The 26,464-nt window shown below is 33.5% G+C and overlaps 1 protein-coding gene across 1 annotated transcript in view; it reads left to right on the forward strand.

The window, feature by feature from the left end:
- The window catches only part of LOC121410353 (fibrillin-3-like), a 33,170-nt gene extending 14,298 nt beyond the window's left edge, over positions 1 to 18,872 (forward strand). Inside the window, exons 4-23 of the mRNA XM_041602381.1 lie at positions 410 to 547; positions 1,236 to 1,376; positions 1,901 to 2,020; positions 2,454 to 2,582; positions 3,044 to 3,172; positions 3,628 to 3,771; positions 4,290 to 4,482; positions 5,081 to 5,328; positions 5,746 to 5,884; positions 7,283 to 7,473; positions 8,252 to 8,318; positions 8,699 to 8,754; positions 9,246 to 9,432; positions 10,439 to 10,497; positions 11,087 to 11,215; positions 12,475 to 12,544; positions 13,422 to 13,497; positions 15,329 to 15,431; positions 15,808 to 15,932; positions 16,933 to 18,872. Coding sequence (XP_041458315.1) covers positions 410 to 547; positions 1,236 to 1,376; positions 1,901 to 2,020; positions 2,454 to 2,582; positions 3,044 to 3,172; positions 3,628 to 3,771; positions 4,290 to 4,482; positions 5,081 to 5,328; positions 5,746 to 5,884; positions 7,283 to 7,473; positions 8,252 to 8,318; positions 8,699 to 8,754; positions 9,246 to 9,432; positions 10,439 to 10,497; positions 11,087 to 11,215; positions 12,475 to 12,544; positions 13,422 to 13,497; positions 15,329 to 15,431; positions 15,808 to 15,932; positions 16,933 to 17,007 — 2,519 coding nt within the window. The 3' untranslated portion in view covers positions 17,008 to 18,872. The remainder of the gene's footprint in view (positions 1 to 409; positions 548 to 1,235; positions 1,377 to 1,900; positions 2,021 to 2,453; positions 2,583 to 3,043; positions 3,173 to 3,627; positions 3,772 to 4,289; positions 4,483 to 5,080; positions 5,329 to 5,745; positions 5,885 to 7,282; positions 7,474 to 8,251; positions 8,319 to 8,698; positions 8,755 to 9,245; positions 9,433 to 10,438; positions 10,498 to 11,086; positions 11,216 to 12,474; positions 12,545 to 13,421; positions 13,498 to 15,328; positions 15,432 to 15,807; positions 15,933 to 16,932) is intronic.
- The last annotated feature ends 7,592 nt before the right edge of the window (positions 18,873 to 26,464 follow it).

Below are 26,464 nucleotides of genomic sequence, written 5' to 3' on the forward strand. Positions count from 1 at the left end.
TAAAACAAGCATAATCGTCTTCATGTTTTGGTTTTTTTCCAAAGGAAACCTTGATTTAAAAAAAAATCAACATTCTTCATATCGAGAGGTAGGCCTACAATTGATATTGGTTTAGTTTGCGTATAGTGGATCCCGCTGCAGAAACTACCCCCAGCTTTAATAGTTTGTCCATTACCTTTATCAACACTGATTATTTGCTTAATAATGAGTATTTTATCATTTCTGTGTCAAAAACTCAAGTATCATTCCATGTAATTTTAAAGGTGAAATTAATTTTACCTCTTAAGAGAAGAGAAGATATCATATGTGTCAGTTTCATTCTTCGCAAAAATATGATATATGCTTGAAAAGGTGTGATGTAGTGATGACATGTCATATATATTGAAATGATCTTTATCTTTCTCTATAGAATCAAAGTCAATTGGGCGTTTTTGTGGTGAGGAGGATCCTGGTGTCTTAGTATCTACTGGTAACACCATGATGTTAAGGTTTGTCACCGATGAATCAGTCAAACGTCAAGGATTCATGCTAGAATATGAAGCTATCGGTATGTAGACTCTCCAGACTTATTCACCTGTTGATCATTTCAAGTTGCCATGCAAAATTATTGTGTTGTGAAATATGTAAACACAGTGGACATGGCACTGAGAAGGATTGTTTAACACTGACTGAAACTGGTTGAAACATAATTTTTTGTTGTTTTGGAGGAGGAGGGGGATCTTTAAATTGTATTTCTCTTCTTTAGAGATGATAGACATACTCCTGAAATGCTGACAAGATCTGGATGATGACTCAGAATTAAAGATGATCAAGACAGGAAAAGTGGTCTTGAACAACTTCAATTGAGTTTTGAAAGAGTGTTAGATAAATGATGAGAAAACCAGTCTCTGTGTTCTAGACTCCATTCTTTTACATGCTGACAACTTTTTTGTAGACCTTTTCAATCGACTAATTTTCTTTTATAATTATGGTCTCAGTGTAACTTTCTGGATTAGTTTCCTGCTCATTGAATAAACCTTTTCATTGGGTTGATTTTTAATTTTGACATCTACTCAGTCTGCTTTTTATCTAATTTTTGATAGCTTTAGGACCATAACTTACATTATCAAAGTAGCAGAAGTATAATTGTTAGTTACCATTAGTATTGTAGCTGGTGGTTGTTGTATTTGTTGCTGCTGTTGTGTTATTAATGTAGTTATATTGATTAAATTAATAAATCCATGTTTATTCTGCAGCCGTTGATGCATCAGCTACTGATCCCTGTATGATAGACAATGGAGGTTGTAGTGAATACTGTCGTGTAGATGGATATGGCAATGCAGTATGTGCATGTCCAGAAGGGTATGAACTGGATGAAACTCAAAAAGGATGTATTGGTAAGAAGATTACAATAATCGCTAGGGTGCTTTCATCAAGGGAATGTCTCAACCTTGATCTATTTTTGTTTCATGATAAAATGAAATACTAATCATTTCTCGTGCTCTCGTTGTCATTTCTCTTCCTTCTCTCTGCCCTTTATAGTTTTTTTTTCTTTTTTGCATTTTCCTAATTTTTGTGCTGTATGTGATTTTCATCTATTTAGCTATAAAATATAACACAATGAAAACATTGTTATATAATTTTTGGTTGTCATTCCTGATTATGAACCATTTCTGTTTGTTTCCCACATTGATGTTTGTTTATTTTTCTGTAGGCCTATATTTTTTTCTTAAATATTTTAACTTAGTATCTTTCCATCAATTTCCTGACCGTTTTAACAAAGAATTTGGTTTCAATAAAACCATGATAAACCTGCTAATGTATTATCATTTTATAAACATCTTCCTTATTTAATGTGTGTGTATGTCTTACAAAAGGTACTGTTGTTTGATGGATGTGTTTTGATTATTTCTTTTTTCAGATATTGATGAATGTCTACTAAGTGAGAGTTGTCCACACATCTGTGTAAATCTTGAAGGTACCTATCGATGTGAATGCATCTTAGGTTTTGAGGTATCTACCAATGGAAAGGCTTGTGATGGTAAGATGGTTACCTGATTCTATGATATTTTCAATAGATCTCTTTAACATAACATTTTGGTCAAGAATTTCAAAGTTACAATAAAATCTGGAATATGAATCACCCCATGAAAATTAAAATCATTCTTTTTTATACACCCTAGTTTATGTCTCGAAATACACAAGTATTTCTTGCGCAAGCATATGTGATCATTAAATTTGAGGTCTGAATGGAAATAATCTTTAAAATCAATGTGAAAGAGGAACAATTGACCACATTGTTCATTATTTTGTACTCATTCATATGCCAAATTAACAATAAGGATTTTGGTATGGTTAAAATATCTGAAGCTCTTAAATATATATATATATAGTGATTGTGTAGTAATTTTTAATATTGCATTACATTTAATCATTTACTTTGTGTATTTGAATATGTTTTCTCCATCTTTCAGATGTGAATGAGTGTTTGACTGAGAATGGTGGTTGTTCACAAAGTTGTTTCAACACAAGAGGTTCTTTCTATTGTGGTTGTACTGAACCTGGATCTATCCTTGGTCATGATGGACGCACTTGTTCACCAGGTAAGGTCTTAATGGGTAACAAAAAACATCAAACTGACAACATTTAATGTTTCTATTCCGAGAGTTGTGTTTGACAGTAATGTGACTTTTTGAAAACCACATTATATTTTTAGTCCTTAGCATCATACAGTGTAAACATAATATATGCTAAAGATATCTTGCAGAAAAAAATGGAGCAAAAATGATAAAAAACTATTAGTGCATTTTGTTTGAAATCCTTTCATCTGGAAAATTTTGGCTGTCTGAAATTTATTGTATACCTATTAAAATTTATTGCTTTCATTGATTCTTTTAATATTCCATTATCAAAATATTGATTACAAATATGATCACTGATTTTATCCCCCTATTTTTTTTTTTTTGAATAAATTATTTTGATGGGAATATTTGATATATTTCTATATGGTATAGGTTATTTAACATAATGCATAATTTCATTTAATAATTTCTTATATTCCTAGAGACTATAGGTTCAAGTTGCCGTGAAAATAATGGTGGCTGTGAGCAAGTTTGTCATGAGAGACTTGGTGGTCACTACTGTTCATGCCATGCTGGTTATAATCTAGGATCCAATGGAGTCAATTGTTCAGGTGAAACACATTCTATTTATCACAAAGAAATTTTCTGTTGTTATTCCATGCTAATTTTTCTTTATTTATCTTATGACTCACTACAGAAGTAGAGTAAAATGGAGGAAGAACAAAAAATAAATATTCAAAATGGCATGTTCATTAATTTCATCTTATTGATCAGTATCTATCAATGCTCTAGTAAAAATTAAAGATTTATATGTAATATTTTGATCTGGATATCTCAATTCCATAGATTCATAACATTTTTTTTATAGGTTGCAGATCATGGAGTATTTCTCTCACTTATAGAAATGCATGTTTATAGAAATAATAGAAAGGAATTGACTCATATTTTACTGTTAGTTTTAAGTATGTTTTTTGTTGATTTTTTTCCAAGTTCTTTAGAACAAATGCTGTGTTTTTTCCCAAAAAGTATTTTGACTGTTCTAAACTTGATTCTTTCCTTATCTTAGATGTTGATGAGTGTTTAAGACCTGCATCAGATTTCTCTACATACAGCAATCATTGTAATCAGAGATGTATTAATACAGCAGGTAGCTACTATTGTGACTGTCATGAGGGATTTGAACTTAGTCCAAATGGCAGGGTCTGTAAAGGTGAGACTAACATGCATTCGTGACGTTTTTTGTTTATTTTTGTGAAGCTAGATATGTGTGGGGATCATGACACATTGCAATTAGAGTGAGCAATGTTATGCAGGTAGTGGTGATCTATTTTTTTTAAGTTTGGAGAATGGTATGCAGATATTAGGGTTGAAAATGACAAATATAGTGGTAGTCGTAGTGATATGGTAATTAGACTAATAAATTCTATCTGTATGATAAGTGCAAATATCATTTTTTGTGGCACTATTGATTGTATAAACATTGACTTCCGATAATGAATATGATTATCATATTTATTTTGTAGATGTTGATGATATTGATAATGATGAGGATGTTGAGAAGGATTATGTTGACCTATTGCCTACCAAGTTATTCAATTAGGCTTTTTGTAGGGCAGGTAGGCAATGGGTTAAGCCTGATAATGGTGGTAGTAGTGGTGAAATCAGTGCAGCATTAATTGAAACTTCATCTCTTTTTATTTATATTTTCTCTCCTATCGCAACCAAAAGATATTGATGAGTGTGCTACTGAGCTGAGGTATCAATGTGAACATGACTGCATCAACTTTCCTGGTGGATTTCGTTGTCAATGTTTCCCTGGTTTCCGTGTCTTACCGATGGCATCAACCATTCAATGTGAAGATATCGATGAGTGTGAAACTCAACCAGATGATTGCCATGTTTGTACTAACTTTGATGGAGGGTAAGACACCTGTATCTTGTATTTTATCTACAAACTTATTTTTTTTCTCAAAGTTTCATATAAAATCAACAATGTTGGGTTTTAATCAATGGGTTTTTTGTATTAATATATCTGACATAGCATTAATGATCAGGTCATCACACTCGTGGTCTTTCTCTGAAGCTTTCCTACAATCCCCATTGAATTTTTCTGTGCTGACAACAGAGGATATGTGAGGAAAACAGTTTGCTTCCTCCTAAAAGACACAGCTCTGACCTTTATTGACTGGTTTAAATATGTGCAATTTCTGTTGCTAAGTTAGATATGGAACTGTTAATGTACCTTATGATTTATTTTCATTTTGAATTTCTTTTAGATTAAAGGAGAATTTTCATTTTATTTCTAAATTACTCCCCACCCATTTTTTTTTCTTGCCCAAGAATTGTAGAAGTCAACAATAGTGGTTATGTATTCTTTTGAAGTTTTACTAATTGTATTGGATTGCTAAAAGGGAGTCATGCCAAAAGAAACTACGTACTTGAGAAAACAGTAAATTGAATTTCAACAAGAGAAGCTGCCAACATGAATGAAACTTACCCACTCATGTTTCTTCTTTCAGATTTGAATGTTCCTGTCGAGATGGCTTCATAACAAATGACAATGCTACGAGCTGTCTTGATATAAATGAATGTGATATCAACAATGGTGGATGTCAACACGTTTGTGTAAACCTCCCCGGTAGCCATGAATGTCGTTGTCGATCAGGTTTCCAAGGGACGGATCCTTCTAATGTTATCTGCGTTGATATTGATGAATGTGGAGCTGATAGGTCTGGACCATGTGATCATCTTTGTGCAAACAATGAAGGTAACAATTATTTTTAGAAGCGTTTTGATTCTTAAATCCTGTCAAAACACATAGAAATCTTTTTTCCTCCTGATGAAAAACAATTTAGAAGTTCTTATTATGATGGGTCTTTTTGTTATAAGAAGCTATGATCTATCCCAAGTTGAATTGTCTTTATTTTATCTTTGAACAGGGAAAATTCTGCATTCCTAACAGATACTAGTAATCTTCATTATGAAATTCATTACGTTTAATTTTGAAATGAGGCATTGTAAAATAGGGAGCTTGAAGAAAGTAGTTGGTGTTTCCTTTCCCTTTAATCAGTAGTGTGCTCTTTGATTTTGTAATAAATTGATAAAGATAAGACAATTTACACACTTGTGATGTTCTATGATTTCTAACTTTTGTATTTTATTTTTTACCATACTATTTTCCAAGGCTCTTTCGAATGTACTTGTCGTAGTGGGTTTTACTTGCGAGAGGATAGACTGACATGCAGCGACATCAATGAATGTCAGGATAACAATGGTGGATGCAGTCAACAATGTATCAATACACCAGGTGGATCAGAATGCAGGTATTTCACATGCACTTAATAATAATAATACTGTTTGCACTGAATTTTGAAATAACATGATAACATAAAAAAGGCAACATCAAACCCAACAAAACAAATATCCAGATGAATAGAAAACATCATATGGGCAAAACACTAAAACTTCATCATGATCTGAATCTGAAAAGTTATAGCATTTATGCAAATTGGTGATGTGGACATCATAGGTGGTTTGCAAACCAAGAAACTGATTAACCATCACACTTTCAGTATTTTTAGGTATTAGATTATCTGAAATATCAGATATTTCAATAATAATTATTCCACATTTATTTCAATAATAATTCCGCATTTATAATCACCATTATCATAATCGACTGTGATGTGGTGAAGATCATTGTTATAAATTCTATTAAAATTGAAATATTCCCATATGTTATTCAATAAAATACACCAGAAATATTTGGTTCGCGACATCGTGGGCTCCACTGTTGCATACCAACTTGACCGTGCATATAAGTAACCTCTTTGTTACAATAAGCAAAATTGTAAAATGCCACAACTTTTCAGTTTTAGATCTAATTTTAATGAAAGTTTTAGTGCTATAATTTTTTTATTTTTCTCAAATCAAATTGTTGTTTAAATGTTACTTGAATTAAGCAGCTACTTTTTATCTTTAGTACGGAGGGGGAGTGGTCCCATTTCTCTAAAATAATTTGGGATGAGTAAGAAAGCTTTTGTGTTTTTAAATTATAATTATATTTTACTTATTCATATACTTGTAAGCTTCATGAAGGAATTATAAGCTTACTGATGTGTGAAAAGTTTGTTAATTGCATGCCACAAGAGTCGATTTCGTATCTGTATGACTGGTGCTATCTGGTTAGAGTTGCAGTAAAACTTTGTTGGCTTAGTTACAGAACAAAAATATGTAAGTATTATTTTGTGTCTTAATGCCACCGCACATCTTACTGCTGTTGGCGATTCGATTTTGGAACAAATCGCATTTTGCTAATTTTCTGAAAATGTGAATAGAAAATATCATTTTATTTGAGGTTAAAATTAATTGAAAGAATACTGATATAACCATTATGAAAAATTGTAAGCCTTTATTTTGGAGTAAAGGCCAAATTAGTTTCAAATCGTAGCCAATCGTACGACTGCTATGACGTTATGACTAGATATTGAATTTGCTTTTATTCTAAGAAGGATGATAGCATATATAGTCACAGATTTGAACATAGGTATTCGTACGATGATTTAGAACATTACACAGTAAGATATTCCAAGTCTCAATATTAGCATCAAATTCTACTACATTTTATTTTGAAGTCAGGTCGCAGACCAATCGTAAGGTATGCAGTCGCCTTAATAGCCATACAATTCCAAAGATTTTGATACCACTCTTTTTGACCTCAGGTGCTTTGATGGTTTCCGTTTGAGAAATGGTGAGCTTCTTGACTCTGATATATGTATTGATATTGATGAATGTCAAGAGAATACACATGAGTGTGTAGCAGCTGAGGAAGCAATATGTGAGAATACTCAAGGCAACTATACATGTAACTGCCCTAATGGATTCTTCACATTTGAATGGTTACATTGTAGAGGTGAGTGACAAGTTTTCATTCTAAAAAGATTTTTTTTAAATAAGGAGAAAACAGACAATCTAATAAGATCATTGATAATTGGTCAAGCTTGAATAACAAATCATTTTGATAGCTTTCAAATGCTGCTAGGTTGCAGCGTGTACATGTAACTTCATTAAAAAACAATTATTATTATCAATTTGGCAATTACAATGTAATATAAATTTCAACAAAATATAAATATTAAGCAGAGCCGTAGATGGGTACATGTAGCTTAGCTGCCTGGGTATGGGGAAAAGCTAACTTGATAACTATGAACCGAGGGTCTCCCTCCCCGACCAAGCTACATGTACCCAGAAATGGTCTGTAATAAAAATGATCGATTAAAACATTAAAAGGAAGTTAAATACACAGATAAACAACTAATAAATTCAAAGCAGCGAAAATGAATATAGACATGACTGATAATGTGGGTTGTGTAAATTGGCATTTTTTTCATAGTGAAAATGATAAGTACTTAAGATCACCATTAACTTCGCTATATATTTTTTTTCCTTTATTGCGCCATGAGTATCATTTTATGATGGATGTATTACAAATGATTACCTAATTATATTAATAATCATAATGACCTTGCTGCAAAAATAATGTGAGAATTGACAAATACATATCACTATGCTTGACGAAAATTGTTATATGTTTAAAATTACTCATTAAAAATTATTTATGTGCTATTTCAATGACTTTTCTTTGCTGAGGAACTGACAATGTTTTTTTTTTCTTTCTTTTCATACTACAGACATAGATGAATGTAGTAATTCATCTCTCAATACTTGTCAACAAGTGTGCAATAATTTACCAGGGAGGTAAGAATATTTACTCTTCTTAGATATTAGGTTTATTCATCATACTACTTCTTTATGATATTTATTGGAATAAATTACCTAAAGTTTGATACATTTAATATTAGATGCTTTGGTTTATCTTTATTTTTGAATAAATTCATGTTTAATGGAAGGAAGTTTGAGAGGCCTTTGAACTTTTACAAAAAATTCTAATGATGTTAATGAATTTTAAAAGATTTTCATAGGTTTTTTTTTTGTTTTTGTATGTTGTTCTTTATCTCTCCTTTATGCTACTACCTTTTTTCTATTCTTCCAGCTTTCTTAAAGATACTATGTATGTTGTTTATTGTCCTTTCGTAACATTATTTATCTTTATCAGTGAATATCTCTTTTTCTTTTAGTCATTCTTGTTCTTGTGAGGAAGGTTACATACAAGTCAACGAGTCTTATTGCAAAGGTGAGCTGAGGGTTTATTATTTCTCAAACATTGATTTTTACTCAAGTGTTCACAAATTAAGCAGTTCGTAGAAGAGTTGTGTAAGATTGCAGTATTCTTCTAAACATACCTATCTGTCATCAACATGATCTACATTAGATGTGGACACATTCTCTGCTTAGCAGGTGCAGTTCAAACAGGATTTGGCACTATAGTTTTAAAAGATGACAGTTGTGCACAAAGAATACATCCCCTGAAATCAATTTTACTCAATGTGGCTTGATCTGCTACTAGATACAGTTTCAGTTTTTTTTAGAACTATGCCCCCCTTCAAATCATCATTCTATTTGGGGAGGGGGGGTAACTCATCGAGATAAATCTTGATATACAATAGTGCCAATTCTAACAACCCAACCTTGTCTCCTGCAGATACATTATTTGTTTGTATTTTTCTTACATTTTGTTTCCATAGTAAAACCCTTGATATCATATTTTTCATTCTTTTCTCCCAGACATCAATGAGTGTGATATGGGACTATGTGATCACAATGACCTGTGTGTTAATACAGATGGGAGCTTTACATGTCGTTGTCATGATGGTTTCTATCTGACATCAGATGGTTTGTCATGTTCAGATGTTGATGAATGCAAGGTTAATAATGGAGAATGTCAACAGATATGTATCAATGATAGAGGAGGGTAAGTTATCAGTTAAAGTTATACACACCTTGATAAAGAATGGAATATGACAAGCCAGATGTGTGTCCTTATTGCATTAATTGAAATAAACAGGTTTTGATTTTTTTATGTTAAATCATGTGTTCTTTTCAGAGTAAATTTCTAATGAAATGTGTTATTTTAAATTAACGTAGTTAACATCTAGTGAAAACTCATGACTTTGGCATTTTATATTCAATTCCCATGCAATTTCATAAGTAACTGAGCAGCTTTGTGAAACAAATAAATATTTTTTTTCTTGATTTATGAAATGGTCAAAATCAAGTTTGAAATTTAATATAAAAATTGTAATTTAATTTGATGACAAAAACATTGAAGAGCATCACATTGAAACGTTTTATGTAGGGATAAGATGTACAGTATTATCACGCGTATCAGACATCTGAGCTGGTAATTTACAAAATCTTATTACCCTACACTTTATGAATATCAGGAAGGGATAGGTATATTGTTTGTATTTTCCTCGGTCTCAATGCATGTATTGGCTTTGCATGCAGAAACAACGCAAAATATACCTTTGTTATTTTCCTTGGTTTCACATCCGGGCCTTTGAAAATGCGTATGAAAAGATACGCATCATATTGAACCACGCACCAACAATCTATGTAATAATAAAGACAACGCTGGATCTGGGCGCTTGCAAGTACGTCATAATGGTAAAAGTGCAGAGCCTAGACCCTCATATTAACATGACACAAAAGAACTCTTTTTTTTCAAAGAAATATCACCATTATCATGATTTTTACTCTAGATATCTGATTTGGATGATAATAAACTGGTCTTTTTTGGGGAAACATCAAATATATTGCTCTTAAAATACCCATATTGCACTTGTCTAAAGTCTCGGGCCAATATGATTCTTTTGCTGGCAATATATTTGATGTTCCCCTCAAGGCCAGTCAATATTATATCAATATTAACTTTGCATGTGTTGTTGAATATTTCTGTTTCTTATTTCAAATTTTAGACATAGATGTGACTGTGAAGAAGGCTATGAACTCAAAAAGAATGGCAGATCATGTAGAGGTAATATAACAATTTCATTGTATTGATGTATGTATTTAGTTTGCCAAGTTTTGTCTACACTTTTTTATATACTAGTATGTTAATGAAGAATGATAGAAGAATTTATATTACATTGCAAGATGTATAAGCAAAAGATTCATTAATCTTAATTAGTTATCTTAGTGAAAGGTGGGGCTTTCATTTGGAAAATATAGGTTTTGACAGTTATCATTCTATAAATACCAATCAATTAATATTCTCCTTTTATATAATGCTCTTTTTACCATTTATTTCCCAATCTTTCTATATCTTCTCCTCTTCCTCTGCTTTGTAAACTTATTGATTTAATGTGATTGAACTGGAATATTTTATTGTATTTCCATAATGTTAATGTGACTTTCTCATCCTTATTAGTATTACAGGATATTTTATAAATGTTTTAATTATTTTAAATAACAAAGTAGTACAAAGATATATATTTCATTTATTTCATTAATAACACACACTTGATCCAAAGTTCCTAGGACCAAAATGGAATATACATGTATAAACAATTATTCCATTATGCATTGTATTGTTTTGTAATTGATTGGTTATCATTTCTCAACAGACAAGAATGAGTGTGATACAGAGTATGCTTGCTGTAATCAACTACACAACTGTGTTAATCTACCAGGCACTTACACATGCAGCTGTGATCCAGGCTTCTACATGGATGCTGATAACTGTACTTGTTTAGGTAAGACTAGAACATATGTGTAATTTTAGTAAAATGATAATAATTAATAGTTACATCATTACCCCAGTCATTGGTTCTTGAAATGCCCGCACACAATGTAAGCTCTTTCTCCATTCTGTGGTGAGCAATCCAACAAGAGTTTCAAGACTAGATTGCAAGGCATACTACATAGGCTTTCACATCCTACTGGGTACCCATTTAACACCAGGGTGGAGTGTGGCAAATTGTGGATTGACACCTAGCCAAAAGGCCCCGATTGGATTCAAATACAAAACTTGATTGCAAGGTGAGAACCCGGTGGGGTCACTCAATATGACTTGGGGACCGCATGACCGTTACCAAAATCGCGGGAAAAGGGGTCAATTTCACGGAACGTCCACGGACAGAACACTCCTCGAAGTAGTGAAAATAGGGGTGCTCACCGTCCTCGATCTGATGGAAATAGGGGTCAGGAAAAAGGGGAGAACGATTACGGGACGAAAATCCGTCGCCGAGTCACCAGCCGCAGGGGGCGCGGGCATCATGCTCTGTATCTTTATATGGACAACTCTACATTTATTTTTACAAAGAATTCTACTTTTCTTATATTTTAAGAAAAATAAAGTTCTCTTGGATTTATTGTATCAGTATGACTTGGCTCTTGGTCATCTTTAAGGACTGAGCACTCTGACGCCTGTGTTGCAATTGGCTCTAATGAGGAAAGGGTGTTAAAATAACTGTCCTTGAAATACGGTAAATAGGGGTAAATTTGCGAAATGGGCAAAAGTGTCCTTACAATCTTATAATTAGGGGTGTTTCAAGGTACCATTTTCCCGCAATTTTGTCCTTGTTTTGTGTGAAAATAGGGGGGAAAATTTCACAAAATGTCCTTGAAATTGACTGCAATAGGGGGTCACTTGCATTTGTGGTAACGGTCATACGTGTCCCCCTCTGCGGCTGAGTGACCCCACCGGGGGTGAGAATCGAACCGCTACACCACGAGGTCCCCACATTTTATATGAATTATTTTTCCGGTTTCATTATATTTAATGTACTGGTTGAAATAATTCATTATTTAATGATATGAATAATAATCTGTTTTGTACAATTTTCAAATGAAAAAATAAAAAGTTAATAGTATACTTTGTTTATTGCAATTTTAGTCATGATTGACTATGCTCTTACAACAATGCATCTTATTCTCTCCCTCCCCTCTTTTCTCCCACCTTAACATAATCAGAATTACAATTGTATTCTCTTTCTCTTCGTTCCCTCCTCAGATATAAATGAATGTGAATTGAATAATGGTGGTTGTGATCATATCTGTACTGACTATCCAGGAGGATACAAGTAAGTTTAGTCCTATATGTATATATATAATTTTTCTGAATATAAGCTATGCATTTTTGTGTATTTGTAGTCCCAAAAATCATGAAAAAAAAATCATGCAGGCTATTTGTTTGCTTCACAGCAGGATATTCGATAAAGTAACTTACAATTATCTATTCTCTTCAGAAGACAATCTTTATGATTTATGGTTCATGTTTGAAATATAGAGAAAAAAGGGAAGGTTTATTTGCATTTATCTTCAAAATAATTGTTAATTGATTCAGCCCTTTTCCCGAAACAATTTGAGCTAGGCTCAATGGAAAATGTGTATATGATGCAGTATTTGGTACCCTGGGGTACCAAATAATAATCCGCCATTTTGTTGAATTATTTATTTTATTTTTTGCGCTGTACCCTGGGTTACCAAAAATGTGTACAAGTATATTTTAATGTTTTGTACAGATTTTTTTTTCTTTTTAGTGATCTTATGTAACAATTAATGCATGCAAATGATAACTTTATTCTATTTGTTTACTATTATTGGCATAAGATTGTATCAAAGAAAGGAAATAGGCGTAGTGATCATTGTCCCCATCATTGTCATGATTGTCACACCGATCGTACGACCGTGATCACCATGACAACAATGTAACTGTACACTATTACAACACGAGATGGCGCTGCACAACGCCGTACCCCGGTGTACGGCGTGGTGCATCATATACTGAAAGCAATTTGCGCTCGAGGGGTTAGAGAATATATTTCTTAATCACAGAACAGATTTGTTTATGAATATAATTTGATATACATGTTATCAAGTAAAGAATAAATTTATTGTTCTTGGAGTTACAATTTCCTTGTTCTTTTTCTTTGCATTATTCCTCTATTTGATTTTCAGTTGTTCCTGTAATGAGGGGTATGAACCACATCATATTGCATCTAACAGGTGTAGAGATATAGATGAATGTGCTACGGTAAGTTTATCTTAATCAATCCATTCAGTAGATGTCGGCAGCGGTCTTCCGAACCGTTGTATCACACATACAACGGTTCAAACCTATTTCAGAGAAAATCGACTTCAAAGATTACTATAATTTTCACACTAAGTTCCCCAGCCTTACAACATATTCATTGCGAGAAAAATACATGGTTGGAAAGACCAAGACAGTTGCTTGACAATGGTATTCTTACTTTTACACAAAAGCAAAGATCAGAGAAAATATTGCAAAAGAGTTACATGCTTGTAATTTCGGTTTGAGCGGTTTAGATTTCCCCCGTACAAAAACGCCATAGGGAATACAACAACCCTGACCGCGATTTTAATGCGCGCGGGCAGTCAAAACGTTGTATCGCTTTTCATGTGCAAAGTCAATGCAGTGCAGATGGCTGATACGACAGTTTGGCTGACCACGGGCATTAAAATCGCGGTCAATCAGAACGTCGTATCGCTCTGTTTCAGTACACGTTTCCAATGGGATTTGCAGATTTTATTTTAAAAATGTATGGTATAGCCGTGAAAATCCTCTCATATCTCAGAAAATAAAATAAATTGCTGCTTAGAAATTTAGTTATGAATAGAGTAGGACTTGTACTTCAATTTTCTGCAAAAATCTAAAAATCAATTTTTTTTTTACCAAAATTGACTGATACGATGGTTCGGATGACTGCCAACGATGTGACCAAATTGGTGTTGATGCAGATTAGTGTAATAGAATCAATTAAGAAGAAGAGAACTGGGACCTTAGTTTATTAAGTTTGTTATGCAAAACACAACAAAATGTTGATAGTTTGATAAGGCAAGTAATTTTCAGGTCTTATGATTTAAGTGTTTAAACATATAATTCATTCCAAATTCTTCAATTATTTGAGCATCTCAGTCTCCAACATACTCAATGATAGATTTTTTAAAGCCTTTCTAATGTAAATCACTAAATTAATGATTGTATTAACCCTAAATAGACTGGGCTATTTTGATGCCTAAGAAGACTGGGGGGGCTGAATCAGCCCCCCCCCCCTATGATCTCGGCCGTCGACCGCGCGATCCCGACGAAAATTGGCACGCGCGTTACCCATGGCATAATCTACACGACTGTATGATCAAATTCTTCGAAAAGTCTCATAATTAATTAATTATGCTAATTTATGCGTAAAATCAAAGATTTGCTCTAATTAACTAAATAAGGCTTCCAAATTGCTAATTTTTTATTCACAGACTCTTTGTAGGATTCTGATTAAATGTATTAAAAAAAATTCAATATCGCATTTCTTTTCTTATGTATTTTATTGTTTTTAAAATTTCTTATGTATTTCTTTGTTTTTCGACGGTTTGTTTTCTATTGTTTTTTCAATGGAAATCGTCCGCGACTTTATTCTGACCATAAAAATGATAAAATTAATTGAGTTTGATTAGTAAAATTGGAAATAATGATACATTTATGAATTTTGGCTAAAAACACAATTTGCATTGGATTTGTACACAAATTCACGTTTTTGAGCAATTTTGGGTCGACATGCACTTATGAAATGTTGCGTAATTTCGGAACCGCGTACCCGGGCATCGTGAATTTGTTCTCAAAAGTTGCGTAAGACTTGAAAGAAAAGTCATGGAACGGCGCAGTACCAGCTTATCGCGTTTCAGATTTATCGCGAAAAATGTCGAGGGGGGGGGCTGAATCAGCCCCCCCCAGTCTTTTTAGGGTTAATAAACCATTACCTATGTTCTTAAAAAAATATTCTCAGTATAAGCTACAGCAGCATAATGATTAAAACAAAGTTATTAATATCCCTTTTCATCTTTGATTTTAGTTAAATGGAGGATGCGATCATTTCTGTTCAAATTATCCTGGTGGCTATAATTGTTCCTGTCAGGGCAATTCCAAACTCAATGTGGATGAACATACGTGTAGCCGTGAGTATAAAATCAACATAATTACTGCTTTGATGATGAGGGATAACAATTGTGAAAGAATAGTTATTTCTCTATTATGAAAGTGTATTTTTCAGCCAATTTGATTTCTTGATTTTTTTTCTGAGTATTATCTTGAGCATGTGATTAGAAATAATGAAGAGCTGAATATGTCATATAAAAGTAGATCCAGCAGATTTTAAGTCAATGAATTTTTAATAATAATGTTTGCTTTGGTTCTTTGGTAATCAAAGAAAGTCAGCATTAACCATTAATATTTAAAAGGTCTCTCAAATCAAGGAAAGTTAGATAATTTGAATTAAGCACCAATGACCTCTTCATATTTCAAAAGATAGTGATTCTTTTTTCTGTCTCTTAGCTTGCCCAACATGTGAAAACTTTGAAGAATTACAAGGGATGTTAATGGACTTAAAGCTGATGATTGAATCAATGGAAAAGACTATCACAGGACTCAGAAAAAACAACACACAACTTGAAATGAGAGTAAGTGAAGAGCAGTATTGCATTATTTAATATTGCAGGGATGGCTGAAGAAAGGAAAGGCTAATTAAGTTTATTTTTTTAGAAATGATATTTTTGATTATTACCTGTATCAGACATCTGAGCTGGTCATTTACAAAACCATATTGCCCTATATTTCATGAATATTGGGAAGGGATAGGTGTATTATTTGTATTTTCCTTGGTCTTTCTGCGCGTACTGACTTTGCATGCAGAGACGATGCAAAATATACCTTAGTATTTTCCCTGGTCTCACATCCGGATACCTAGGATGCTTAGAAAGAGATATGCGTCATATTGATCAGCGTAGCACAACGTACGTTATAATGTAAATCAAAATCGATACTGAAATATTACAAATATGTCACAATGGTTTAGCTAACAGGCACAGTCTGCTCAACATGAAAAGATACAATCACATTCTTAAAGGGTAAAATATCTAAATTTTCATGATTTTTCTCTAGATGTCTGATTTGGATAATAATAAAAATATTGACTGGCTCTTTTTTCGGGAAACATCAAATATATTGCCCTTGTCTAAAGACTCGGGCAAATATGATTCTATTGTGGGCAATTTATTTGGTGTTCCCCTCAAAGTCAGTCAATATTATATAATTAATTTGATTAAAATGTATATTTTAATGAATGATACCTCTCGCCAATATACTGTGATATGAATACAAGCAAGTTGTATAGAGTTTGTCATTTATGCAAACTAATATGGCATTCAAGAAACCTACAATGAATTGTAAGTCTATTTTAGGTCCCAAAGTCAATCATATATTCATGTCTTGCTATTGATTGCAAATTTACACTTCATTGCTGCTCTGCTTCTCACAACATACCATAATTTTAAAATGTTAAGTATTGAATTATATTAATTCATTCACAATAATAAGGTTTTTTAAAAGTATTCTATTTCATACAATATTATTTCTTGTCAGGTAATGAAATTTTCTTTTCATTTCCTTCATTTTATTCAGCTACGGAAAGTTGAGGACTGGCAAAGCGTGGAATCAACCAAGAAACTTCCTGGCGATATAAATGTTATTAACTGATCCTTATCATGTAAATGTATTTTCATACCAACTGTGAACATAGTGTATATAAATCATGTATGAATACTATAAATATATTTAAAGTGAGGAATGTTTGTATGATGCAGGGTGAAGTGTGACTATGTTGTTTTTGGACATGTATTATGGTTCAGGGAGGTTATATTTTAAGAAAATCATTATACAGAGTAAGTTAACCATACAAATCATCACCTAACTGGCAGAAGGATGTTAGGGTCTTACGTGTATGTCAATTTTCATTCCTGTTGGTCAAGCAGAAGGACGTTAACCCTCATGCACACTGTACATTCACTTTGTGTGCACTTGAGCTGATGCCCTTCTGCCAGATAGGTGAAATTACAATGAATATGTTTAGTTTTATTATCAAACTATGCAATGAAAAACTGGATGTATACAAAAAATGGGAAACACAAATATTAGTTATGAGAAGATTACTAAGTAAGTGATGATCAAATTATATCACTTCTAAGTACAACTTTAGTAACAAAAAAAAAGTATGTTGAGTAGATTTCTATTACCATGCGTGACTGAACACTACTATTTGAGAAAAGACCAGTGCAGATGAGCAGTTGGTTCTCTTTCAATGCATGTAGAATGGGAATTATTTTCAGGACCTAAGAACATTTCTTCAATAAAAAAAATGTTTTTGTGTTAGAATTGAAGCTTCTCAATGTTTTGTTTTAAAGTACAAAACTCTTCGAAAAAACATATTATGAAATACTAAGAGGGGTTTAAACTCCTTATGTTTTTATTATATTACAGGTGCATACATGAATGTTCATTTTGTCATATTTTAAGTAAGGTGTTCATTGGGGCATCATCCTATACACTAAATTGAGGTATCATGCCAATAAATTTTACTTTCAAGTAATATTTATTTGTTGTGAGATTTGTCACTAACTTCATATTTTTTTAATCAAAATATAGTATGGAACTTTGGGTTTCCATTTATACACCCATTCGATGCTTTTCTCTCTTGATGTATTTTCAGTGTGATCCAGACAGAAACATATTTCAAACATATTGAGTGAATAATCTTCTTTATTATTTTACTTTTCTTTAAATCATTTTCTCAAGGTAATTTTTTTTTAAACTAAATTTTTCTACTGATTTCCAAATCTTAAGAATTTTATTGATCCCTTCCGTTTACAACATATTGATTTAACTTCTCTAGCACACTCAGTGCTGGAAATGGTGTTTGGGTAATTTGCTCCTTAATTAGAAGAGATTATTGCTATGTAAATACCCATTATAATCATTATTGTAATTACTATGTTAAATAGTAATTATTATAATAAAAGAAATACCATCTTTAATATCTTTTTCATTATTATTGTATTAATTGTAAGATTAAAGTATTTTTATTGTATTTTTTCAACATGAAAATTCAAGGTTGTAATAATCGTAATCCGATCAAGAATGTGAGAAGTTTTATCACTCAAAAAGTGATCTTATGGTTAAGGACCCTAACCAAAGCAAAAATTGATATTTACAAATAGACCAATCAAAATCATATAAACTACAAAGTTCAACAATGCCAGTTTTATACATTTCACCACTTGCCAGCTGAGTATTTGATCAAATTCGTGGGGTTCAGAAATGTATTTTATTGATCTTATCACCAACCTGAAGTCTGTGACATTCTATTTCAAGTGGGCTGAGAATACCTAAGTTGGCCCTTGCAAAAACTACACAATTTTTTTCTCCCTATATTAGCACATAGAAATGTCATAGAAGGCATTTTCAGCATGCTTGAATGAATAATATAACCTAATATTAGATAGCCAAGACAGATAGCCAAGCGCGATTGGTCCATAGCGCGTCACGTGATATGATCGAAATCAATGTATTTTCCCAGCCGGTCCACCTTCGATGAATATATTGACCAACCGGTCCATGAATATATTTTTTCTACGTGTATGGCACCCTCTTGTGGATTAGATGTTACCATGCATTATCGGCCTGCCTTGGGTCCTGGACCTGGACTGGACTCAAACTTAGATTTATATCTAGGGCTAGGCCTAAACAAAGTTGATTTGATTTTATTAAAGGGTCACTGCATTAGACTAACGTTACTTAGATAGATTAAGATCTAACGTTAGATCTATACCAGTTCAATCAATCACTGTGAATATCATAAACAACATACTGCACATATCGTTAGGCCTAACTTTATCTTCATTATTAGAGGCTATCTAATATAACAGATATTGACTGATGGGATGAGTAAAAAAAAATTCTTTGGACCGCCTTACGGATTAATATTTTCCCTCGTGATCATATTTTCCCTCAGCGCTTCGGGAAAATACAAATCCGGCGATCCAAAGAATGTTTATATTACACACCCCATCAGTCAATATCTGTATAATGCTTTTGACTATTTTGCCATGTTTCCCTCATATTTGACACAGCTGTTTATCTCTATCTGCCTTCAGATGGTAACAGTTTTTCCTTTGCCAATTAAAAATAGCCAAACAAAGAATTCATTAAAAACACATGATTAAGAGCTCAAGTTTTTTCCTGTTGAAGCACTAAATATTGTCAGCGCTAAATATGTCATTTCCTCTACAAATAAAAAGGGGCAAATTTGTATTCTAGAAATCAAGAAAATAGTTGACTTTTGTACATACAAACCTATGAAATCTCCTGACACAGTATAACATCACAAAGTTCATGCTGGTGAGAAGCACAAAATAATGTTATGTTTAATAGCTTATAGGGTTTGGATTTGTCAATTTCACTTTTAGCTTTGGTTAAGCTCGGTTGACACTTGCACGCATTACGGTTCCCGCATAGTTTGCGCATGGGCACTCACTCATTCGAGCCAATGCGCAAAATATGCGTGGCAGCTTGCGGATAGGTGCATGGCAGTGTGTGAAATGCCAGCACGCATTACAAATTCATAAACTGTTGTTGAACTATGCACAACCTAGTCATGCCACTGCATGGCATCGAAATAGAAATAGTAGGCACACTCCCGGGGTAGTGGCACACATAGGCTAGGCATACTTCACGCATAGTTCACGAAATAAAGTGTCCCACACAAGCACGCATCAATGCAGGGCAATGGGGGCACCACGATTCGTGCAAGTGTCAACAAGGCATTAGGGTCTTTGATGATTTCCCCAATCAGTTTTTTTTTACTTCACAAAGATTCAGCTGCTAACAAGATAGCAGATATGCTATATGTGCTTATGTGGAAGCAGATATGCTGCATCTAAATGCTCAGGATGTATTTGTCATGCTGCATCCAATTAAACAATTTCAAAGATAAATTGATTATTCCCAAGTGATGAACTATTTCTATGAAATTTTTGTTAGAGGTCAAGTCCACACCAAAGTCAAACAGTATTATACTTAAAATTACATCAAAATTGGATAATGTGAGATAAGAAATTTATTACATTTTAAAGTTTTGCACAATTTAAGAAAAGATTCTTATACATTTACGTATCACCCGTGGTTTGCCTCGAATTTTTTGTGAGAATAAGTGAAATTACAAACTTCTATAATCTTTATTACTTTACATCCAATTTGAATGAAATTTTTAGAAGCGTGCTTGTTTGCATGTTTTTTTTCTTTCTATTAAAGTTATTTTGTTTTTGGCATTGACTTTGACCCTTTTGACCAAATCAATTGAATTTAACTTATTTTTTCTCATCAATTATGAGTACTGTTACGAGTAATTAATATTTGACAGTGATAGTTAATTGAACCTGCAATTGTTTGAAGTTTGTTTGTATGTGTGTGTTTGGGTTTTTTTTCACCCAGGATCAAATAAAATAGCTTGAAATTAAAAGTTTTCAATAGCTATAGAAAAATAGTAACATGATGAATCATTTTTGTTTGATGTTTATATACTGGAGTGTAATTATTTTGTTGATAAGAATTTAATGTACTAGTATTAAATGGGCTATGCTCTACTTTATCTAAATACACAACTTTGTATGACTGAATGAGAATTTCATTGCCATTCTTTTAGATATTATATGATTAATTTAATTTGTTGTGATTGTAGGAACTCTAATTGTACGTTTTAGAAAGCTACCAGACTTTGCGAATCATTGGTTGAATGTTAACCTTGTGAATGTGAGGTCATGGGTTAGATCCCTGGATGGGTCTTATTAACGAGTATAAAATGGGACCTTCAGGCATCTAGCCAGTCAATTGGCATATTAAACATATTATTTATTGTATTATTTTATTTTAGTGTTCTTCTTTTTTTTTCTTTTCTTCTTTTTGTTCTTTTTTGTTGTTTTTCTTCTTTTTCTCCCTCTCTTCATTATTACTATTGGGCAATCCCATAAAATAATCAACCCTTTTGTACGTCTGACCCCCATTTTTCTCGTTTCACTTTATTTCATTAACTAACCTAGTCATGATCATTTGAGAGCATTACAGACTGACAAAAGAACAAGAAATCAGAGACAGAAAATTTCATGAAGGCCCCACATATTGGGGGTTAGACGTACATATTTAATGGAATTGCCCCTGCCATATTGTGATAAAACAACCTGGTTGAATAGACTGCACAGTCAACACAGTTCAAATGAATTTCGATTTATTGACCTATGAAATTAGAATATTATGGAACATTGCTTAACTTTTTTTTGGTTTCCCCCCGAAATATGAATTTGTAATATGAAAGTTGTTCCTTGTTTTTTTTTAGTTTGTTAGACGTACTAAGTATTTAACAGAGGTATAATATAATTCTATATCAGTATAAAAATTAGTTTCAACCAATTCGCCTTTCATAACACGTATTTTACAAGTGAATATCTGTTGCTCTCAGAACAATAATAAGTATTCTTATGTTTGATTTCCATTGTAAAGCTACATCTTTCACATTTCTCTTTAAGAAAATAAAACAACTTGGTGCTATTAAAATAATGGGCTGCTCTATATTTTGATGTGGAGCAATATATTCTTTACTTTAATTTTCAATTTGTCTTATATCTTGCAATAGTGATATATGCAACTTACTAATATTTTTTTACAAGTATTTCAAAGTATACATATCTTTTGGTTCTTGGAAACACTAAATTTGAATACTGAGAGAGAGAAAAAAAAATGTTTTTCTATAACTTATGATGTGTTTGTACTAAGTTGATATTATTGTAACAGGCTGCTTCTTTAATAGCTCAAGACTGATTTTGGCATGTGAATAGGTAATTTGTAAATAGTCTTCATGGCACAAGTACATTATAATGTAATTATGATTTTATGGTGCTTTTCGTATTAAAATTGTGATGTGAAAGACACTTTATCATTTCTTTCTTTTCTTAATAGTATTGTAAATTTCCTGTTTTAGTGATGAGGTGAAAAAGACACTGCATGGTGCCCAAGTTCCTATAATACTTCCATGTTCAATTTGTAATACAATTTTTTAACAAAACTCAGGAAAACACTGCTCGAAATTCATCACCATTATTTCATAAAGCTGCATTTTAAAGTCTTTACAATACAAATATTAGATTACATTTTATCAATGAAATAATAGTGTAAAATGCAAGACCACTCAAAATCTTTAATTTGTTGAAATATAGATTTACTCATCAAATATTGGTCCAGCAATGGACATTGAAACACCCCGAAATCTTAAGCATATACCAAACAATAAATAAAAGTGGGCATGTCATTTAGAAGTACATGTATATCTCCAGCGCAGTGAAGATGAGTTAAGTTCCATAGCTGATGTGATAAATTTTGATAATCTATAAAAAGTTGAGCTCCAAAATAATAGACCGTTTCTGGTTTTTGCAATATGGATAACTGGATATGGAGAATAAGAGTGAGTACATGTAAGTTGATTTTAGATTTGTGAATACAACATGTAATAAAACTGATATGTGAAGTCCAGTCACAACACCTAGAAATTCAAAATCATGTAATTGTGAAATGGGAACATTTGCAACAAGTAGATGTTAAAGGTGGTACAATTATATACAGTGCCTTTTGGAAATACCAAGTTTAAAAGGTGACCCTCTGAGGGCGTATGTTGGTTTGAGCATGGGAGGTGGAACGAAAGTGGTATTTAGTTGCACATCTTAGGGAGATAGAACTACAGTTTGGAAAATCAGCTGTTGAAAGGAGAAGGGGTACAAATTTTATTTTGCTTGCCAATGTCGAAACTCCTCTGCCTCAGCAAGAGGATACACATACACCCCCCCCCCCCGCGCCTATGCCCTTGACATTATCCATACCAGTACGGTTTTACCGTAACAAACCAATCGATGATCTACCATAGCCAACAGTGTGTCTAAGAAGCAGTGGCGGGTCCAGCTAGGACCGGGGCTAGGACTAAGCAGTTGGAGAGTTTTGGTGTACATAAATCCGCCAAGCATAAAAGATGTTTGAAGTTGCCACCGTATTGTCCCCTCCACTCCACTTTTGGAAAGGGTCAATGTAAAAACATGAGTATTACAGTGAGATGAACCACCAGTCTTCTCTTTTCAATAGAATTTTTTCTTCTTTCTCCCTTTTATTTACCCCGCTCTCCTGTTTGCTCCCTCAAACTAAATGTCCATGTAATTAATTCGTTTCGGGCTATTTCAGAATTTGATATTGATGTTTATCCCACTTCAACGGCAAAGTTCAGGATATTTCAGGTCGCCTCATCGTCGATTCTTCCTCGAAAAAGTGCAATTATAGCGTAACCGGCTTGATATTTACAACAATTACATCTGCATATTTTGCCACTCATCCCGTGTGGTAAAGTGATAATTGTTGTTAAAGAGCCACGGTCTATTAGCCAAATATTCATTTGGTTAATGGGAAATGTCCCAATTCTGAAACGAGTTTTCCTTTCAGCTGATTGATGATTTAATTAGCCTGATTGCTGATCACATTTTATATTACGAAATGTATATAGCAAATCAATTTGTTATAGATATAGAATACCACTTGTAACACGTTTATCTACTCTCGTCAGAAGCCTTCATTTACATAATAAAGGAAAGAGTTCGCATTAGATATCTCTCATTGTCAAAGTGGAATCAGGAATGAGTGAACACGTAGGCCCTTGGCAAATTATGAATAATCATTGTGAACAAAATCGAATATTTCTCTTTTTACTTACAATGTTTCTCTCTCTTTACTTATCCTTTCTCAATTTCCTTCTTGATATTAACGTATTCTCTTTATTTATTTCTGAGGTTTATTTTGGTTATTGGGGGAGGTACACGCCCCCGTAGTTACTAGTATACGTCACTGCCTTAATAGACGAATCAAACACCTCTGGAGGAATAATACTCTGCTCTAGTTACTTCAGCTTTTTGTAGATGTACTTTTTCCTGACGTGATATTTGATGTAATAATAAAACCATCAAAGCAAAGTTATTAGTTTAAGGGGTATTCCCAGATGGCCATGTAAAAGGCTTGGTCACACCTCCCGAACTTTGTTGACGTTCCTTGAACGGTAGAGAAAGTGGGTCAATTTTCGACAACGCTCGTATACCGCGCACATAATGGGGAAAAATCGAAAGCACGAGCGTTGCCTTATAACGGTTTGATATAAGTTCTCATAGATTCCAAATGACCTCTGGTCTTTTCTCCTATATTTATAGCCAAATACTGGTTCCGCTTCGACACCTCCGGCATACCGACGTCAAACCAAAGTTCATCACCGCAATGTGTCGCTGCTTCAACGCCCGACACCGTTCCAGCAATCGCGTTACCGCTCGTAAAACGCTTACAACTGCTCCATCAAAGAACTTTGTGCAACGTTTAATCACCGCCCTGGCGAAGCAGCAGTGGTCCAGCGTTCATTTCTGCGTTGGCCTAGCGGACACAAGCGTCCACGAACTTGCGTCTAGTGGTGCCAACTTTGACTTGGCGCTGTTGGAGCGATGGTAAACTTTGCCGGAGCGGTGTGACCAGGCGCAGGCCTAATTTGACTATTTGTGATCGGCCTTTCACAACATGACCGTTTGCAACCAATGGTTCGAACGCAACGCCACGGTCGAAAAGAAAAAAAAAGTCGCAGATGTCCATCACGTCCATAATATCTTGACACCAATATCGATATCATGATGGATTACCGTCTGAGGTTACCAAACAAAGGCAGCAGGCATATTTGCCAATTGAATATCATTTTGACATCGTTTAACGATTTCGATTGACGTTTTTCATTTAATGACACGACACCTTGTACTAGAACCTCCCATTTTCAAGTCAATATACACCAAATATATTTTCTCGCACTTCGAATAATTGTTTTATGTAGTGGCATATCATTTTAAGGTCTTAATATAAAACATATCCCGTCCGTGCTTACGTTCGCATTAGTGGATTAGTGAGATATGTCTGCTCTTAATGAATTCCTAAAATCAATCCTTAAAATGTTCCCTTTTTTTATCTGAATATCAAAAATTTCGTAAGTGAAATCCGCATGGTCTACGTGAATTCCTACGTGAATTCCTACAAGCCTTATAATGCCCCTCTTCAGGTGTGAATTTTCTAATTTTTCAGCTCGCGCTTCGGGCTCGCAATGTTTGACTAGTGAGATGCGAATGATAATCATGACTCTCATATTTACAAAAAGTATGTCTTTATATGTAATTCTAACAAAATCAGCATGCGCTTGGCACTCGCATTAGATGACTATGATGAGATAAATGTACTCTTAATGGATTCTTTTTAAAAAATAGTCCTTAACATATCCGTTTGGTGTCAAAATTATACAAAAATTTCAGCTCGCGCTTCGCGTTCGCACTGTTTAGCGAGACAGGTACATATCATGATTAAAAAAAATTTGCTTATATTGTCCCTTTTAGGTCTGAATATAAAAAAATTACAGCTCGCGCTTCGCGCTCGCATTATGACATACATATCCGTTTAATGACACTGTCCTTAATGTCTCTATCAGGTCAGCATACCTAGCAACTGAGCGCGCAACGCGCGCTCATTAGGTGACTCAAAATTGTTGCTGGTGCCCCCCAATGCCGTGACCCGCGGTACGCCACTGATCATTGCGATAGGTTTTGCCGTTGCCAATAGGAACAAAGAGTTGCGACTTAATCGCCTTACCTCTTTCTTGATTTGTAAAGATTTTCAAAAAAAAAATGCACTAAAAGTTTCTACAATTTCAATGTCCAAATTGAAATCCAAGTAAAACGCTCTTTTGATTATATGGTGATCTTGTTAACTTCAAGCCCTTTACATCACTCCGCGATAACTCGTGCGTTGGGCCATTGAACATTGAACACATTTTGATATCTTCAGAAACTATTTCCGTTCATGCGACAAGTACTTTGTTAACATTACAATGATTAAGAGATTACTGAAAATACAAAATAGTCAAATTCCATCAAATTAAAATCACTGAATAAAATCAAGTGAATTGTGAGAGAACCATTCCAATTCCACGAAAGAAATTGGCCTTTAGAACTAAAAGAGGACAAAAGTCCGATAGGCTAAATGAAAAGAGGACAACAAATCT

This window comes from Lytechinus variegatus, chromosome 3, assembly GCF_018143015.1.
Source record: "Lytechinus variegatus isolate NC3 chromosome 3, Lvar_3.0, whole genome shotgun sequence".
Classification (NCBI taxonomy): domain Eukaryota; kingdom Metazoa; phylum Echinodermata; class Echinoidea; order Temnopleuroida; family Toxopneustidae; genus Lytechinus; species Lytechinus variegatus.